At 41.6% G+C, this 20,307-nt stretch overlaps 2 protein-coding genes across 2 annotated transcripts; both read left to right on the top strand.

Moving 5' to 3' along the window:
• Positions 1–229: 229 nt before the first annotated feature.
• LOC147864645 (pentatricopeptide repeat-containing protein At5g27110-like) lies at positions 230–3,685 on the top strand. The gene has a single exon (XM_087318762.1). The coding sequence runs from the start codon at positions 341–343 to the stop codon at positions 2,660–2,662; it is 2,322 nt and encodes a 773-aa protein (XP_087174888.1). The 5' UTR covers positions 230–340; the 3' UTR covers positions 2,663–3,685.
• An 8,682-nt stretch (positions 3,686–12,367) lies between these two features.
• LOC147864644 (putative LRR receptor-like serine/threonine-protein kinase At1g06840) lies at positions 12,368–20,030 on the top strand. Its single transcript, XM_087318757.1, has 19 exons — positions 12,368–12,446; positions 13,236–13,383; positions 13,569–13,640; positions 13,869–13,940; positions 14,322–14,465; positions 14,556–14,627; positions 14,747–14,818; positions 14,907–14,981; positions 15,368–15,436; positions 15,536–15,607; positions 15,951–16,022; positions 16,120–16,209; positions 16,321–16,386; positions 17,148–17,659; positions 17,825–17,980; positions 18,247–18,588; positions 18,788–19,038; positions 19,207–19,341; positions 19,626–20,030. The coding sequence occupies exons 1-19, from the start codon at positions 12,392–12,394 to the stop codon at positions 19,962–19,964; spliced, it is 2,814 nt and encodes a 937-aa protein (XP_087174883.1). The 5' UTR covers positions 12,368–12,391; the 3' UTR covers positions 19,965–20,030.
• The last annotated feature ends 277 nt before the right edge of the window (positions 20,031–20,307 follow it).

The raw sequence follows: 20,307 nt of genomic DNA, 5'->3' as shown, positions 1-20,307 counted from the left end.
GTTGGAGTGTCTATTTGGTTTTGTCCGCCCCATGGGTTGTCCGGGAGGAAGATGAGAGGAAAAATGTCAGGGGCAATGATGGAGACAGAGGAAAACTCAGGGGCATTCCAAATGAAATTTCTGAAAACCTTACACACACTCTGAAGAAAGACAAAGAGGTTATGTATGTATGTATGTACATAATATGTATGTATGTATGTATGTATGTATGTATGTATATGCCTGCCATGGCCACTCCCCTGTCTCTGCCTCTGTTCTTCGCCTACCGAGATGCAGACACAAACTCTTTTGTTCTCGCAGCAGCACATGCTCATCCTCACAGACACGGTGTCATGAGCCGATGCAGAACCAGAAGCTGCAGGAATTCACACTCGTGGAATTCCTTAGAGGCTGTGCCAAGAAGAAGGACTTGTACCAAGCTGCGAGACTACACAACGATGTCCTCCTCAAGGAGGGATGGATCCACAAGAGCCTCTACGTCGCCACATCCCTCATCAGTGCCTATGCCCAATGTGGCGATGTCGAGAGAGGCCATCGAGTGCTGGAAAGCCTTAGTTTCCGAGGTGTGGTTCCGTGGTCGGCCCTTATCTCAGGATATGCACAATTGGGGCACGGCCACGAGGCGCTCCACTGCTTCGCGAGAATGCAAACGGAGAGCATCTCTCCGAATCATGTCACCCTCATTTGCACCCTCAAAGCTTGTGGGAGCATTGGTGCCATCACTAAGGGCAAACAAATCCACAATCAGGTTGTTCACCGAGGCTTGCTAGCTAAGAATATCGCGCTCGGCACTGCTTTGGTCGATATGTATGCTAGATGTGGCTTGCTCGCCAGAGCTAAAGAGGTCCTTGAAGAGCTTCCCATGCGAAATGAGGTCACTTGGAATGCCTTGATTGCAAGGCATGTGCAATATGAGCATGGCCAAGAAGCACTTGATTGTTTCCAAGAGATGCGAAAGGAGGGCCTCTCCCCGAATGAGGTCACGTTTATTTCTCTCTTGAAGGCATGCGGAAGCATATGCGCTATTGACAAGGGTGAACAAATCCATGACGAGATTGCTAGAAGGGGTTTGCTGAACACAAATGCTGTGCTTGGCAATGCTTTGGTGGATATGTATGCCAAATGTGGTATGTTTGCAAAGGCTCAGCACGTGCTTGATGAACTTCCCGTTAGAAATGTGGTATCATGGAATGTGTTGATTTCCGGGTATGTCCAACACGACCGAGGTCATGAAGCACTCAACTGCTTCGAGCATATGCAGAAGGAGGGGCTCTCTCCAAACAGGGTAACCTTCATTTGCAGTTTGAAGGCATGTAGCAGCATAGAAGCTCTTGGCAAAGCAGAACGAATCCATGCCGAGATTGTTGATAAGGGCTTGTTGGAGAAAGATCTTGCTCTTACCACTGTGCTGGTAGATATGTATGCCAAATGTGGTGTTCTTGCAAAAGCACAACAAGTCCTTGAAGAACTTCATGTTAGAGATACTGTATCGTGGAATGTGTTAATTACTGGATATACCCAACAGGGGCAAGATCATGAAGCACTCGATTGTTTTGCGCAGATGCAAAGGGAGGGCCTTTCACCAAATGAAGTTACATTTTGCTGTGCTTTGAAGGCTTGTGGGAATACAGGATCTATTAACAAAGGCAAACAAATTCATGATGAGATCATTGAGCGGGACCTGCTGAAGAAAAATATCGTGCTCGGCACCGCATTGGTTGATATGTATGCCAAATGTTGTGATCTTGCAAAAGCTCAAAAAGTGCTAGAAGATCTCCATGTCCGAGACATAGTCTCTTGGAATGCACTAATTGCAGGGTATATTCAGGTGGGGCAAAGCCATGAAGCATTGAACTGTGTTTTGCAGATGCAGAGGGAGGGCCTTCCACCAGATGAGGTCACATTTGCTTGCATCTTGAAGGCTTGTGGGAGCATAGGAGCTATTGACAAGGGCAAACAAATTCATGAGGAGATCATCAATGGTGGATTATTGGAGAGAAACATAGTGCTCAACAATATCTTAGTAGATATGTATGCTAAATGTGGTGCATTTGTGAAAGCTCAACAAGTGCTCGAAGAACTTCCTGTTCGAGGTGTAGTCTCTTGGTGTGCATTGATATCAGGGTATGCTCGAGAGGGGGATTTTCGACAAGTGCGTGATATGTTTACACGTATGCAGCAGGAGGGCCTTTCTCCTGATGAGGTAACCTTTCTATGTGTGCTGAATGCATGTAATCAATCAGGAAATTTGGAGGAAGCCCAAATATATTATGAGAATATGAGCAAAAAATATGGAATTGCACCAAATTTAGAGCACCATTCTTGCATGGTGACTATTTTTGGACATGCAGGTTGCTTTGACAAGGCATTGTCAGTGATTCAGGCGATGCCATCTTCTTCTGGTGGCGGGTCAGTTGTTTGGCTTGCACTTCTGAACGCTTGTAGAAAATGGGGAAATGTTAAGCTTGGGAGGTTGGCTTTTGAGAAAATACTAATGCAAGGGGATATTAATCTTGCAGCGAGTTATGTTCTTATGGCTAGTATTTATAGAGCTGCTGGCATGCAAGATGAGGTAAAAAAGATTGAAACTATGAGAGTAACAATGCATGACAATCCGGATCCATTGGTTGAGCGGTTGAAACATTCATATGGTTTCACATGACAATCAGTTGATTTAACTGTTGCTGCTTACAAGTAGCGCATTTTGTTATCATTAATTCATCTGCTTATGAATTTCGCCCCAGAATCGACATCAGAAGAAAATCTTCATATGATTCCCATTCAACTCTTTACAAATGACAATGATGGATGTATGGTAATATTAGAGAATATCAGGGTAAAGATGGTTGTGATTAATGTACAACAAAGGATGCTGTAAATATGAGAGGATATAAGGACATGGACGGATGATAATAGGAGCATTAGAACAAGAGGATAACAAACAAGAATCAATATCAATGGTTTGTCACACATTGTTTAAAAAGAGACACGTATTGAATGTGAACATGATGGTTCAAAATGGTGTTGTCATGAGACAATGGGGGTGAAGTTTATAAGACATTGAGATGAATTTCTGTAGAGACGGGCAAGGAACATGAAAGCAAGAAGTTAAGAAGGATAAAAGGGAGCAATGCACAAACTTATAATGCTTTGTGTAAGGTAAACTTTCAAGACTTTTGGGCACCAATTGGTGTCTTTCTTACACTTTTTGAGTATCCTCCCTCAACTCGGCCACCTTTACACAAACCGTCAATGAAGGTGGATTGTTGTTTTAGCTCTCTTATTGATCAGTCAATATACAAGCTTTCATAGTTGTTGGGTAGTGCTTCCCATTGCATCCACCAATCTTACACAACTTTTCCAAGTTGGACCCATCAAGCGTTGTCTCTCATGCAGATACATATTCTCCATACTTTTGGGTGAGATGGATTATGTTTTTGTCCTCCCAAGGAGGTTTCAATGCCATCAACATTTTCATTGCACAAAATGCAACAATTGGAATACAAATTGGAGAAGATCTTTACATAAAAGGGGAGGATATAAATCATGTAAGCAACTGGCAAACAATAATGGCTGTATATTCCCCCCCAAAAGTAAAGCATCAATATATTTTAAAACAAGGTGATACTACAAAAAGCCCTTATGGTCCTAACAAATAGTGAAGAGTTAATGGCAATCTAAAACCCTCTAAGCTGTTGTAAAATTAGTTAATAAATAAAGGCGGGTAAGGTATTCCATGTAAGGAATTTGTGCATGGGATCCTCAATAATGATGGAGAAACATGTGCTCCAAATGAAATTTGTGGATGTTTTAAATTTGCCACCAAATATAATTTACCCACCATTAGCTATTGAAATTTTAGAGAAAAGCTTTCATACGAAATGGAAGGTGACATTGTTATGTGTCAAACACTAGACAACATCGTCACATACATTGGGTGAGTGCCATGTATGTGATAACCACCAATAAAGCTCTATCTTATGTCATGTCTAGAGCTCTTATGGAAAAGTTATGTGGATGTATAATGGAAGTAAATTTAAGTGCACATACTAAAGAGAATGAAAACATCAAAGCACCGTTGATCACCTTGTCACTTTTGGAATCCTAATGGAAGAAAATTGATCGAATGATAAAGGATTATATTGTTGCTTTGTTGAATTGAAGAATTAAGGGATAGTATTGTTGCTTTATAGACTTGAAGATTATGGATGGGCCAAAATTTGGTCACTTTGGACCACTTGGATGGTCCAATAGTAAACAGTAAGATCTTCAATGAAAACAACCAACAAAAGGTTAACTTCATCAAACAATCCCTCAACAATCTCTACAAGATTATCTACGACTTCCGGACATCCCACTTCAAACTTTTTGAGTGCTTCAAAGTACATTAGTGTCTATTGTTATTTTGTGTGTTTTCACATAGCATTGAGGTTTTCCCTAGTATTATACGTATTGAAAAAAGAAACATGTACATCACTATCATCTCAACATGTAAAATTATTCAACAATATTATTTTGAATTAATATAATGAAAATGCCTCTTTTATGTTCTCTTGTAAAAAGTCCACATTCCTGAGGTTGTTATGGCAATCTCGGCTTGGAACTAGGGAAGTTGTGGGCCACATGCACACTGTTGTGAGTGAAGTGCTTGACCAAAATAGCTTAGTTAATCCTAATGTGTGCATGATGGCCCATGGGTGTCAACTTGGAGCACGATTGACTTAGCAAAAGAAAGAAAAAGACCGAAGGGAGAAAACAACTACTTAGAAGGTTAGAAAACAACACGATGACTTAGCTTAGTTAGTCCAAAGGGAGAAGAAAAGAAAGGAAATTGTTGGGAGACAGGTCCCTCCGGATGGGAAGGGAGAAGAACAGTGCCGATGAACAAACTAGGCCGAGGCCGAAACCGGATGATGAGTACCCGGCTACGGAGAGCCGGATGGTACAGACCCAGTGAAGACCGGATGAGGAGTACCCGGCTACGGAGAGCCGGATGGTACATACCCGGTGAAGAACGTATGAGGAGTACCCGGCTACGGAGAGCTGGATGGTACAGACCCGGTGAAGACCGGATGAGGAGTACCCAACTACGGAGAGCCGGATGGTACAGACCCGGTGAGAACCGGATGAGGAGTACCTGGCTACGGAGAGCCGGATGGTACAGACCCGGTGAGAACTGGATGAAGAGACATATTCGTAAATATGTTTCTGAGAGTCCATCATGGCTATATTTGTAAATAGCCGAAAAGTCATATTAGTATAAATATGACTTAGGGCAAACTTTTAGTAGTTGTTGTCATTCTTGTTGGTGCAAGGAGAGAGAGAGAGCGTGTAACTGTGTACAGAGAGAGAGAGAGAGAGAGAGAAAGAGGTGGTTGCCTCTGTGAACTCACTGTTGTACATACTAACATAGTGATAGTTTGCAGCCTGTGGGCTGTCGTGGTTTTTCCCTTAGTTTGGGTATTCCACGTAAACATCCTGCGTACTCGTCTCTTCTTCGTGTCGTTCATTATTTCCCGTTTTTTGTGTATGATTCTAAGCTCGGTTGTGGCCGAGCGTTGCGTATAGGGAGCATGCAGTTCCCGTCAAGTGGTATCAGAGCGAGACGACACAGAAAATGGACGAATTGTTTGGCGGCATGTTCAAGCTCACTGGCTCCAACTATTCAGTGTGGAAGTCGAAGATCAGGGACATGCTCGTGGTTAAAGATCTTTGGTTATCGGTTCAGTTCGGGGACAAGAGACCGGACAAGATCGACGCCACAATATGGGAGGTGATGCACATGAAGACAACGGCGTACATATGGTGCTTCATCGACATGAGCCTATACAACAACTTCAATGAAGAGAGCAAGGCTCTTGAGCTCTGGGAGAAGATCGACATTATGTTTGAGAACAAAAATGCTGTTAATCAGGTTTCAGTATTCCGGAAGCTAGTAAGACTCCGGTGCCAAGATGGCTCCAGCATGGCGGAGCACATGAATGCCTTCCAGGGGGTGATCCACCAGGCAACTTCATTGGAAGTACCTCTCGCCGACGAGGTACTAGCACTACTCCTGCTCGGTTCCCTCCCGGATAGCTGGGAGACGTTGGTTGTCACTTTGGGCAACGCCGGGCCGGAAGGAAAGCGGTTATCCCTAGCAAGAGTAAAGTCGAGCTTGCTAGATGAGGAGGCGCGTCGGAAAGATAAAGATACGAGCTCCGACTCCAAAGCGCTCCTTACCGAATCGGAACGCGGAAGACATAGAAACTGTAGTCCCCAGAACCGGGAGAAGTCGGGGACACGGTCAAAGTGAAGGGGGGAGGCCTACTTACTTCTATTGCGGCAAGCCGGGACACTTCCAAAAGAACTGTTGGCATTTCCGAAAAGATAAGGAGACCGACGGTACCGATTCGAAGCGGACCCCGGACCGGAACAACAAAGACCGGAAGGGGCCGGACTGGCAATCGCGGCAAGTGAAGAAGAGTTGATGCTCATCACTAAGGAGAGTGAGATAAACCTTGCCGGCGACAAGATGACCTGGGTGGTAGACTCCGGAGCGTCGTTCCACCTTACCCCGGACCGGAAATGCTTCTCATCCTACTTAGCCGGTGATCACGGCTGTGTCCGAATGGGGAATGAAGGTACATGCCGAATTGTCGGCATATGAGACGTGTGGCTGACAACACCAACCGGATGCAAGTTGCTGCTGAAGGATGTCTGACACGTGCCGGAGGTTCGTCTGAACCTGATATCAGCCGGTCGGCTAGATGATGAAGGCTACACGGGTAACATCCGGAACGGTGTCACGAAGTTCAGCAAAGGGAGCCTGATTGTGGCTCGGACCCAAAAGGTCAACACATTGTACCTGATGAATGCCCGATTATGTCCGGAAAAAGTGAAAGTGGCATCTGACACTGCCGGTGAGCTGTGGCACAAGAGGATGTGTCATATGAGCGAGAAGGGGATGAAGAGGCATGCAGACGACAACCTCATTTCAGTGAAGAACGTGCACTTGGAGAAGTGCACTGATTGTCTGGCTGGTAAGCAAAACCGGACCTCCTTCCGACCAAGGCCACCGATGAGACGTAATGCACCATTGGAGTTGGTGCATACGGATGTGTGTCAAGTAGACACAAAGTCACATGCCGGAGCGCAGTACTTCGTGACATTCATAGATGACCACAGCCGGAAGCTGTGGGCCACACCGTTGAAGATGAAGGATCAGGTGCTATCCGTCTTCAAAGAGCTCCACGCGAGAGTGGAAAGAGAAACCGGCCGGAAGCTGAAGGCGGTTCGAGCAGATAACGGAGGAGAATACTGGGGGCAGTTCGAGGAGTACTGCCGCTCGAAGCGAATCCGTCTCAAATTTACCGTACCGAAGACGCCGGAACTAAACGGACTAGCCGAGAGGATGAACCAGACCATAATGGAGAGGGTCCGGAGTATGCTAGCGCATGGAAAACTACCCAAGAAGTTTTGGGCTGAGGCATTGTCGACGGCGACATATGTGATAAATAGATCACCCTCAATACCCTTGGACGGAGACACGCCACAGAGAGTATGGACCGGTAAGGAAGTATCCTACCGGCATTTGAAGGTGTTCGGGTGTCTTGCGTACGTGCATGTAGCTAAGGACCAGAGAGGAAAGTTAGATCCAAAGACCCGACCATGCATATTCCTCGGTTACAAGAAGGTATTTCGGAGCCGAGATATTATCTTCATGGAGGACAAGACGCTTGCCGACTGGGAGTCGGAGAAGAAGATAATGAACTCTGAGTCGACCGGTAAGGATAGACTCTACAATGAACAAACCCAACCGGCAAGAGACCGGTTAGCACTCGAGGAGCCAGCCGGTTACGGTGAGGATATCGAACCGGCAGAAGAAGAAGTAGAGGAAGCTGAAATCGGAACCGGTCAAGACCCCGAATCAGATTCGGATGAAGAGCAAATAGAGGAGTCGGATACCGAAGCCTAGAGACAGAGATATCCTCTCAGAGAGGGAAGGCCCCCCCGGAGATTTCCGGATGCAGAGCATGTGCTGTTAACCGATGAGGGGGAGCCAGAAAGCTTCGAAGAAGCAAAGGATGACACCCACAGCCGAAAATGGTTAAGTGCCGTGTAGGACAAGATGGATTCCCTGCATGAGAACCATACGTACGAATTGGTGGAGTTGCCGAAAGGAAAGCGGGCACTCCGAAATAAGTGGGTCTACAAGTTGAAACCGGGAGATGCTGGCAACCCCCCGAGATACAAAGCCAGGATCGTGGTGAAGGGGTTCCAACAGAAGAAGGGCGTGGACTTCGACGAGATATTTTCCCCGGTAGTTAAGATGACCTCCATTTGGACGGTGCTGAGTATAGCGGCAAGCATGGACCTCGAGGTAGAGCAGCTAGACGTGAAGACGACATTCCTTCACGGTGACCTCGAAGAGGAGATCTACATGCAGCAACCGGAAGGATTCGTGGAGAAAGGTAAGGAGCACTTGGTTTGCCGATTGAAGAAGAGCCTGTACGGACTGAAGTAGGCTCCCTGACAATGGTACCGAAAGTTTGACTCCTTCATGACTGATCAAGGGTACCACAAGACGCAAGCCAATCATTGCGTGTTTGTGAAGAAGTTCGAAGGAGGCGACTTCCTGATACTCCTGTACGTGGATGATATGTTGATCGTCGGACGGGACCAAGTCAAAATACGGATGCTGAAGAAGGCCCTCAACCGGACCTTCTCAATGAAAGACTTGGGTCCGGCAAGACAGATGCTAGGGATGCATATTATCCGGAACCGGTCAGCGAAGCAATTATGGCTGTCACAGGAGAAGTACGTGACAAAGGTGCTTCACCGGTTCAACATGTCAGATACGAAACCGGTCAGATCGACACTTCCGGCAAACTGCATGTTATCCGGTAAGCAAAGCCCGAAGACGAAAGCAGAGAAGGCGGATATGATGAAGATTCCATATGCCTCTGCCGTCGGGAGCTTAATGTACGTAATGGTGTGTACCCGACCGGATATAGGATACGCAGTCGGAGTGGTGAGCCGGTTTATGAGCAATCCCGGCAAGGAGCACTGGAACGCGGTCAAATGGATACTCCGTTATTTGAAGGGTACTTCAAATATGTCTCTCCGATTCGGCTCCGGAAAACCTCAACTTGACGGTTTCACCGATTCAGACATGTCGGTTGATGTGGATACCAACCGGTCTACATCCGGGTATGTAATGACATATGCAGGGGGAGCTGTTTCGTGGCAGTTGAGGCTGCAGAAGACGGTTGCATTGTCAACTACGGAGGCGGAGTACATGGCGGCTGTGGAAGCCAGCAAGGAAATATTATGGATGAAGGACTTCATCGGAGAGCTCGGTATCCGGCAAGATGAATACCGGCTCTATTGCGACAGTCAAAGTGCCATCCACCTTGCTAAGAATGCGGCCTACCATTCCCGGACAAAGCATATCCAGCGAAGGTATCAGTGGATCTGGGAAAGAGTAGATGACCAGGAGTTCGCGCCGACGAAGATCCACACGACTAAGAACGGGTCAGATATGCTGACCAAAGTGTTGATACCCGACAAGCTGGATGCATGCCGGAAGAGGATCGGACTGGTAAGACACCCCATGCCAGAGTGAAGGGGGAGTTTGTTGGGAGACAGGTCCCTCCGGATGGGAAGGGAGAAGAACAGTGCCGATGAACAAACTAGGTCGAGGCCGAAACCGGATGAGGAGTACCCGACTACGGAGAGCCGGATGGTACAGACCCGGTGAAGACCGGATGAGGAGTACCCGGCTACGGAGAGCCGGATGGTACAGACCCGGTGAAGACCGGATGAGGAGTACCCGGCTACGGAGAGCTGGATGGTACATACCGGGTGAAGACCAGATGAGGAGTACCCGGCTACGGAGAGCTGAATGGTACAGACCCGGTGAAGACCGATGAGGAGTACCCGGCTACGGAGAGCCGGATGGTACAGACCCAGTGAGAACCGGATGAAGAGACATATTCGTAAATATGTTTCTGAGAGTCCATCATGGCTATATTTGTAAATAGCCGAAAAGTCATATTAGTATAAATATGACTTAGGGAAAACTTTTAGTAGTTGTTGTCATTCTTGTTGGTGCAAGGAGAGAGAGAGCGCGTAACTGTGTACAGAGAGAGAGAGAGAGATAAAGAGGTCGTTGCCTCTGTTGTAACCGCCGCCTGTGGCGAGGATCGTGAGCACGAGGTCGTTGCCTCCGTGAACTCACTGTTGTACATACTAACATAGTGATAGTTTGCAGCCTGTGGGCTGCCGTGGTTTTTCCCTTAGTTTGGGTTTTCCACGTAAACATCCTGCGTACTCGTCTCTTCTTCGTGTCGTTCATTATTTCCCGTTTTCTGTGTATGATTCTAAGCTCGGTTGTGGCCGAGCGTTGTGTATAGGGAGCGTGCAGTTCCCGTCAATTTTGTGTGTTTTCACATAGCATTGAGGTTTTCCCTAGTAGTATACGTATTGAAAAAAGAAACATGTACGTCACTATCATCTCAACATGTAAAATTATTCAACAATATTATTTTGAATTAATATAATGAAAATGCCTCTTTTATGTTCTCTTGTAAAAAGTCCACATTCGTGAGGTTGTTATGGCGATCTCGGCTTGGAACTAGGGAAGTTGTGGGCCACATGCACGCTATTGTGAGTGAAGTGCTTGACCAAAATAGCTTAGTTAATCCTAATGTGTGCATGATGGCCCATGGGTGTCAACTTGGAGCACGATTGACTTAGCAAAAGAAAGAAAAAGACCGAAGGGAGAAAACAACTACTTAGAAGATTAGAAAACAACACGATGACTTAGCTTAGTTAGTCCAAAGGGAGAAGAAAAGAAAGGAAAAAAAACAACTACTACTTGAAGATTGAGATACCATGGCTTACTTAGTCCAAAGGGAGAAGAAAAGAAAAGATTAGAAAAGAAAGGAAATAAAACAACTACTACTTGAAGATTGAGATACCATGGCTTACTTAGTCCAAAGGGAGAAGAAAAGAAAAGATTAGAAAAGAAAGGAAAAAAAACATCTACTACTTGAAGATTGAGATACCATGGCCATGTCCATAGAACCTTCAACCTCTTTTGTCCACGAAAAGAGACTACATTAGTATTAAGAAACACCCTAGGGCTATACATGAAAGATGTACAGATAGGTTAAGTTCTAAAGAGGAGCTTGCATTTTTGCTCACAATTATTGATATGAAGTGAAATGCAAAATCTGATTTGTTTTACATCTATGTCTCTTAAGAGTTGTATATATTACTATTGATTATTAGGCCACATGACACTTTACTGCCCACAAAACAGAAGTGGTTTCCATGATATAGTCAGAGCCCAAGGCCAAGGAAACCTGTCAGTCTCAGTCTCATGCATGGTGTAGTCACTGAATGAAAGCAAAAGATTTGGAAAAGAGGTGTACTTAGATTTTATATATTGGCAAACCATGATTAATCAATACATATAGCATACCTTTTTGCAGAGCATGTGTGCTTAGATTTTATATAGAATGAAATTTAGTAAATGTAGAATGAAAAGTCTGTTAAGTCCTAGCACCCACATGTTCGTTAACCTCCATTAATGTGGATGTGTGTATGTAGGGCCTAGGCTCATGTGAGGATTATCATTGACCTAAACACAACAAAACATAACAAAACAAATAGCAAATTTCATGCTATGAGAAGTAATTGCGACTTAATGCTTCCTGATTATATTAAAGACATTACCAAAAATCTATAGAATACATTTTACATAAAAGTCTCCAGAAAAACTGGAGATCAGATTTTGTCAAAGATGATTTATTAAGAACATGCTCTCTGTCTCTCTCTCTAATTAATATTTGTAATGTTGTTGATGATGCTTTTGGAGGATCTTCTCTTTCTCATAGACTGATAAAATTTCTTTCTCATTCTGATTATTGTATGGTTGACAATGCCTGGTTGCCGAAGGATCAATCCAAATATATATATATATATATATATGCATTATTGTGCTGTTCTTTGCACATAATCAACTGCAGGATTAAACCACTCTTGAAACAGAAAGACGAGTATTTGACGGACATGGATGTCACAAAGACAAAGACGGACACCTTTACATCATCATCATCATTATCATCATCATCAGAATAATTATAATTATAATCGAAGAAGAAGAGGATTCAGACGTTTAGAGGGGAATGTTTTTTGAATTGGTGTTTGAATGTTTTTGAATTAAATTAGTGGCCCACACCATCCCCTGTCATTATTTAGTGCACTTCCATTTGAATCTGCCCCTTTCTCATCCCTCTCTTTGATTTTTGCCAGCATTGGTAGCATACTAGCCATGGCTTTCTCGACACTGCTGAATCCATGGAAGCACCTAACCCATGCCCCCTGCTTTTGCTTCCTTCTCATGGTCCTCTGCTCCCTGCCACAGAAATCTGCTGCCATCTCTGATCCAGTAGAAGGTCTCTACATATAACTACAACATATTTCCGTATTCAAACTTGCGCTATTCCTGTTCTTCATTTTCTTAATCCATTATATAGAGACGAAATGAGTATAAGATCATCAGTATGTTCCATTCATTCACGCGCTTATAAGCATACTTTACTATAATGCTATGAAACCAGTGAGGAAAGATGCATTTTCAAGTCTGAGAGACACCAATCTCATTGCTCTAAAAAGGATATTTTTCTAAAGTTAAAACAAAGACCTATTTATATATAAGATACTATCTAAGAATTGGAATCTGTTTCACTTCTTAATTCAATTATAAGCATTATTAGTATATGCTACAAAACAATACAAATGAAATGTTAAAAAACTTTGTATCTAAGGTGGATGGATTGTCATAAATAGTTGTTCTCTTTATATGATGTGTTCCCAATACAAATAAATGTAGTGGATTGCATATATAATTACTGATAGATTATATCATGAGTTTTAGTAATATGCTATGTTTAATGCTTGCTTAGTAAGTCACTACATGGTTCTGTTTATATGCAAGTAAATCGCTATACATGATTCCACGATTGTATGGATCAAGCTTATATGTCTAATGAAAATTTGATATGTAAATAAGTTTACTACATGATCCTAGATTTCCGAGGTATAACTAACGTACATGCATGGCACTAATAAATGATTCCATGGCGATTGTTAATTTGTTAAGTAGCTCACAGCGCAGTGGATTTGCATAAGATTTGTTAGTGATATATATAATATGTATGTGTTGTTTGTTACTCATGGCACAGTTGTAGCACTTCGTGCCATAAAACGCGAGCTTATCGACCCTTTCAACAGATTAGAGAACTGGGTGGGGAATGACCCATGTGGAGACGGTGCTTGGATAGGGGTTAAATGTGAAATCACCATCAATGGCACACAACATGTCACAGAGCTGTAAGTCATGACCATTTCACATGGATTTTGTTGATTCATAACTATAATTTGTAAAGTGTGATTGACTATTAGTGGTAACACTAGATTTTCTTTGGTTACAAGAAATTTCATTATAATTTCGCAAGAATGGATTGGTCAATAACACTAGTTGATGATGGATTTGTTTGTTTGTTTCATGATTTTAGCCGCTTGCTTAATATGAATTTTACTGGAACTCTGGCACCGGATTTAGGGAACTTGACACAATTGGTCATTTTGTAAGTGCAATTATTTTGTGATGTGTTAATCATTTTGTAGAGTGACATGCAGAATACATCATATTGTGTAATGACATGCTAAGAAGTGAATCATTTTGTGTCATTATAAGCTAATGAGTTGTTCTACATAACAACAGAATGAATGAATCATTGGGGGCAGTAAGAATAACTTTTATACGGTAGCATAATTTGGGTAACTAATTTTCGACTTACCCTTGTGCCATGCAGAAATGTTATGTGGAACAACATCACCGGTTCAATTCCTCCCGAAATAGGATTATTAAGTAATCTTAATTCACTGTGAGTATCTAACTGTTCGGAGAAAGCACATCAAAAATCTGATTGACGAACATACACAATGATATGAAATCGTTTTCTTTTTCCCTTAAGTACCATTGATTAGATATGGGAATTAAAATACGATAAAACGCTATTTCATTTTGGCCATACCAGTCTTACAAAATGATCGCCATTTTTAAGATCCAAAAAAACTTTCTTCACCGTGATAGTGGAATCACTGACCTATCAAGTTTACAACAAACTTGGTTTTAGGCGAAAGATTTTCACCAAACACCTAGAAGCAAAAGTAAATAATGTTCAAACATTCAGGGGGGTATTTCGGAGTTTTTCCCTAGAAATGATATGGTATTAATATTGTTGCAAGCATGAATAAAAATACAGGCTTCTCAATGGTAACAAATTGAGTGGAGTCCTGCCCCCTGAATTGGGAAATTTATCAGAACTATATCGACTTCAGATAGACCAGAACAATATATCTGGTACTATACCAACTACATTCCAATACCTTGACGACGTTTGGCATTTGTAAGTACATTGCCTAGATATTTGATCATATGCTAATCATGTTTTGGAACTTGCATGTAATGACTATGTGGTGATGAATTCATGTCGCAGCCATATGAACAATAACTCATTGAATGGCTCGATTCCCCGTGAGCTAGGAAGGCTACAAAACCTAGTCCATCTGTAAGAAGAATGCCTCTTTTATAATGTAGACAAATAGTAATTGTTTTCTTTGTCACTTAAACAAGCCCTTCCTTATGTTTGGATGGGTCTTCGACTCTCTTTGTTTTCTGATGTGTCAGCTTGTTAGATAACAATGCATTAACTGGAGAAATTCCATCGGACATCTCAAATATCTCTACCCTACTAATTGTGTAAGAAATGCATAACTCATTTTCTGTTAATTCAAGGGACTGCTAGTTAGTTCTTATATTAAATCTATGAAGTTTTCCATGATTACAGGCAACTTGACAACAATAAATTTAGTGGCAGCATTCCAGCTAGTTTTTCAAACTTCTCAAGCAATTTTACAAAATTGTAAGCATCATGTATTTCACATATACAATGCATGTTCTGCTTTTATGCACATTTGATGAAGGTGCGAATGCACTCCTCTCCAATCTCCTTTCCAATTTCATAATCATGACTACAATCATAAAGATGTGCTGTCACAGTTTGGTATTGATATGGTATACCATGTTCTGCCACACATTCTTCTCGACATGCTATATTGATAGAAAGATTCATGTGCTAACTCTCGGCAATATGAGTAACAAAAGAAAAATGTCTTAAAAACTAAATAGTAATCATGAAGTCAATGATCACGTTTGATGCCTGATTGTTGTTTGAGCATATATCTTATACATGTGTATGCATATTGTTTTGTAGTGTATTTATCTTAATTCTGATTTTGTGATCATCAGGAGTTTGAGGAATTGTAACCTAACCGGTAGCATCCCTAGCCTAGAAAAACTGACTTCATTGGGATACTTGTAAGTTCACATTCCAAAATATAAAATTCTATTATGCATTTTCAGCAAGATTTCAAAAGAATCAATGATCAGTGGCTCTTTGTCTAATTTGTTCACAAGGGATCTAAGTCACAATAAACTGACCGGCCAACTTCCATCACTTCCAGATGGGTCGAACACTATCACAACAATGTGAGCGGCATAAGTATTCTGACTATAATTCTTCATTGATTAAACCAAGTCCTAACTTTCAACGCACATACATCCATCCATCGTGCCAACACATCTACATACATGCATCCATCCATCATGGGAGCATTCCTATGTACATCCATGCATCCGTCATTCCTGCATAACTACATGCATGCATAAGTCATTCCTACATATACACATGTATGCCTTCGTCCATGTGTCCATGCATGCATACATGTATTCAAACACAATTTTCGGTTGAATACAAGTCATACATGTATATAGATATCTACGCATGGTTTTATGAAGTATATGTTCTTACCGTCTTGAATGTGTGTGATAGTGATTTGTCGTACAACCAATTGAGTGGTGAGATACCAGAATCTTATTATAAACTAACGAGTTTGGATTTCCTGTAAGTGGCACGATTCCCTTATCCCAGTAATATAGAGATCAAGGTGAATCCAGATTTCGAATTTAACAAATGTTTTTTTTGTGATCAATGTCAAAAGGATTTTGCGCGACAATTCTCTTGATGGAAATTTCTCTGGGAATCAGATTAGCCACAATGCATTTCAAAGAGTAGACTCAGTGTTAATAATGTAAGACAACTCCATCTGTTTAAAGATAATTCCTTCAAATGTCCCAACATTGCCTTTGTACCGCCAAGGTACGGATTTTAGGGGTAAGCTTATAAATCATGTGAATTGCAGAGACATTATAAACAACAACATCACCGGATACACTGAAGGAGCTCTTGTAAGCAACATCACAATAAGGTAATAATAAGGAGCCCTTGTCTTAAGATGGAAGTGCAAAAAATGTCTGTATATTCTTGTGTGAAACATAAGGTGCAATGCTAACAAAACGTTTTTATCGAATCAATGGAGAACTCTCCAATGCACGAACTTCTTCGGAAGTTGAGATTTCTAAAAAGTCAGAAATGTGCTTTACAAGAATAACATAAAACTTTCTTCAGTTTTTTCTTCTGCAATTTTATAATACTGAATCATTCCGTAAGGACAATACCTCATTTGTTAAATTAGGGTTTTATATGAAACACATTCCTTTGTTAAACTCTGATTTGAGTAAGCCAAACATTTCTTTATATTTTTCGTTTTTCAATGTATTTTTGTATTCATTTATTCATTAATGAAAATATAGATAGATAAGTATTTTTTTTAGGATTTATGTATTCGTTACCCACACTAGGTATGGATATTGGTGTATTAATTTGTGTTTGCGTATATATTTGTGAGACCAGAGAAACAGAGACCTATGGTTAGCTTTCTAATAATATGAATCTCTCTCTCTCTCTCTCTCTCTCTCTCTCTCAATCACATATTTTATACCTTGTAGTTAGTTTCCTCTGAAACATATATAGCAAATATCTAAGTACAAATGGTCTATCTTGTATCACATCTATAATGGGGTGTAGGTTCATTTATGAGGCTTTTATCTATTTACTTGTCAAGCCTTCTATCTGACATGGTCGGTTAAAATGTCTTGAAGAAATGAGTCATACAATAAACGTTTGCAGGTTATATGGAAACCCAGTATGCAATGATCCTTCGGCAAAATCCCCCTGTAACGAATTCAATGGCACAGATGCTAATGATACTCTCCCAACACCAAATATTTCATCGCGTCCCTCATGCACAAGTGAAACTTGCGACACGGCGAATAACCAGGAGCTTGTTTATGGCCTCTATGTCCTCGGCACATGTCAATGTTCTTATCCACTTCGAGTAGCATACCGATTAAAGAGTCCTGGATTTGCAACATTTTCTCCGTATGCAGAAGGATTTCGACATTACTTGTCATCGGGCTTGAATTTATCCGACTACCAAGTAAATGTTTCTTCCTATTCTTGGCAAACAGGGCCACGTCTCACGATGGACATCAAACTATTTCCAACAATCAATACAAGCAAGTTTAATCAATCAGAAGTTGAACATCTGTACAGCACATTTGTAAGATGGAACATCCCCGATAACAATACATTTGGCCCGTATGAAGTCATTTCTTTCGTGATTGGGAGCCCTTATAACAGTAAGTCGGCACATCTACTGTATGTGTAAGCTAAAAAATTTTAACCACAAGTTTTTACCTTATCATACAATATTGTACAATATATATATTGAATCGGGTGATCTGACTCTAGTGGTTCTATTCTAGTCTCTTCGCCACCTCCGCCACCTCCGCCACCTCCGCCAGCTCTGCCAGCTCTGCCAGATCCATCACGTAATGGTCTGAATGGTGGAAAGATAGCTGGAATTGTCATCGGAGCAACGGTTTTCACAGCCATTGTTGTTTTTTTCCTTATGCTTCTCTTCAACAAACGTATGAGGCGATATGCTGGGCCCTTAGCAGGTATTTCATCCTTTACAATTAGATGCATATAAAAACACAAACTAGATATATTATGCCCTTAAAGTGTATATGTGAAGCAAGAAAGAAGCATATAAACACATGAAGTTAACTATGTATGTGGTTTATAAACAAGGAAGAAAATGCATGCATTGTATTGAGTGATACGCAACACATAGCATTGGCTACAATAACTGATTTGCAAAAGAAAAATCAGTAGTATCTAGATGCATACAAATCCATCCGTGTTTTTGCTGACATTCGTGCAGTCCGGCGGCGCAATGAGCACATTAAAATAGCAGGAGTCAAGTATTTCTCCTTTCAAGAAGTGGCCAATGCCACAAAAAACTTTGACAGTTCGATGCAAATCGGGAAAGGTGGATACGGGAAAGTCTACAAAGGTGTTTTACCTGATGGCTTAGAGGTTGCAATAAAACGTGCTCAAGAGGGTTCACTTCAGGGAGAAAAGGAGTTCTATACTGAGATTGAGTTGTTATCCCGAGTACATCACCGCAGTCTTGTATCACTGCTTGGATATTGTGATGATGCAGGGGAGCAAATGTTAGTTTACGAGTTCATGCCGAATGGAACCCTGAGAGAACATCTAAATTGTGAGTACTCAAATCAAGTGAATGTAATGTTGACATGCTACTTTTAATAATGATGCAATATACTACTTTGTGTGATGATGTTACGTTACACTTTCTCGTGATACATATTAATGTATCACTTCTTAATGATGATTTTACAGATATTTTTAATACATTTGGTCCCAGCCTTAATAGTTGATTGTTAAACTTGTATTTTCAGCTGGATTGAGCTGCCCCCTTGACTTTGCGACACGAATGCAGATAGCATTAGGTTCTGCAAGGGGCATTTTATACCTTCATACTGAAGCCAACCCACCAATTTTCCATCGTGACATCAAGGCAACCAACATCTTGCTTGATGCAAAGTGGAGAGCCAAAGTTGCTGATTTTGGGCTTTCAAAACTTGCACCAATATCTGATATAGAAGGTGATGCCGGTGGTCACGTTTCAACTGTGGTGAAGGGAACCCCGGTACATACAATTTTTTACTCTTAAATCACACATTAAAATTTAGTTGTAAATTTACAGTTACATAAGAGTTTTTCAATATGAGAAGCCATAATAAGATCTCAGCATTTTAAAACCTGTTTCGTATGATGATTACATGTTGTGTTTGTTTGCTATGTTGTCTGTTTCCAGGGATACGTTGATCCGGAGTACTTTTTAACGCATAAGCTCACAGACAAGAGTGACGTGTACAGTTTCGGTGTTGTTTTGCTTGAACTCATAACTGGCATGCAATCCATATCTCAGGGGAAAAATCTTGTGAGAGAGGTGACATACAATTCTCAAATAAGTAATGAAATATACAATATGGTTGAGATGATTATTAGCATGCAAAGACATCCAAAGATACTATGCACTACAAATCTATGTGGCACGGTTGACAAGATCTTAAGATCCTTGTTAAGATGCAATGCACTCCAAGTAATTTCAAAAATACTGCAAGGAATCTAACAATATTGTCAGATGGCATTGTTGAAATGATTCTTGTACGATGCAATGCACCACATCAAAACATGAACATGTATTAAGACTGGGATATATAAATAATGCAGGTGAATGTAGCTTATGAATCCGGCATGATACTGTCGATTGTGGACAAAAGGATGGGATCCTATCCAGCAGAGTGTCTGAAGCCACTCATCGACTTGGCGCTCTCTTGTTGCAAAGACAACGCAGATTCTCGCCCGTCAATATCCGAAGTGGTTTGGGCGCTCGAAGCCATATGGAGGATGACACATTGCCCAGATTACATGGTCAGGTCGGAAGAAACCCCCACTCCGGACAACCACCAAAATGCTCTGTATTCTGGTGACGTTAACCCTTACGTTTCATCTGACATCGACGGAAGTGGCCTAATAAGTGGCGCTATACATCGTGTTGCTGCTAGATGAAGAAGGCACTCTTTGTGTGTGATAATTGTTTGGGATTTCGAGTTTCTGAGTTAGTCACCTAGGGGGCATTCCGCAAATGTCCCATGTATAATGATTTGATTCAAACGATTTATAAAGGTGCATGTGCATAGGCTTTTGGTTTAATGTTTATAAAGGCCTTGTCCTAGGATGATGATTGATTTCATTAAAAGCATTATTTTATGTATAATTCATTCCACAATTTAATTAATCTCTGTGCCAACATATCTTCTTCATTTCGCTCTATCATCATTTCAAGAAAAAGGATTCAAATCATGTGGTCTCAATCATAGTATGAACCATACGTGCATTCGCATTCGCGAAC

This window comes from Azolla caroliniana, unplaced genomic scaffold, assembly GCF_043228905.1.
Source record: "Azolla caroliniana isolate FFs.n. ecotype wild unplaced genomic scaffold, voAzoCaro1.0.p SCAF_4, whole genome shotgun sequence".
NCBI classification, from domain to species: Eukaryota; Viridiplantae; Streptophyta; class Polypodiopsida; order Salviniales; family Salviniaceae; genus Azolla; species Azolla caroliniana.
Note: the sequence above shows the minus strand (reverse complement) of the source record. Positions and strands in the feature narration are given on the sequence as shown.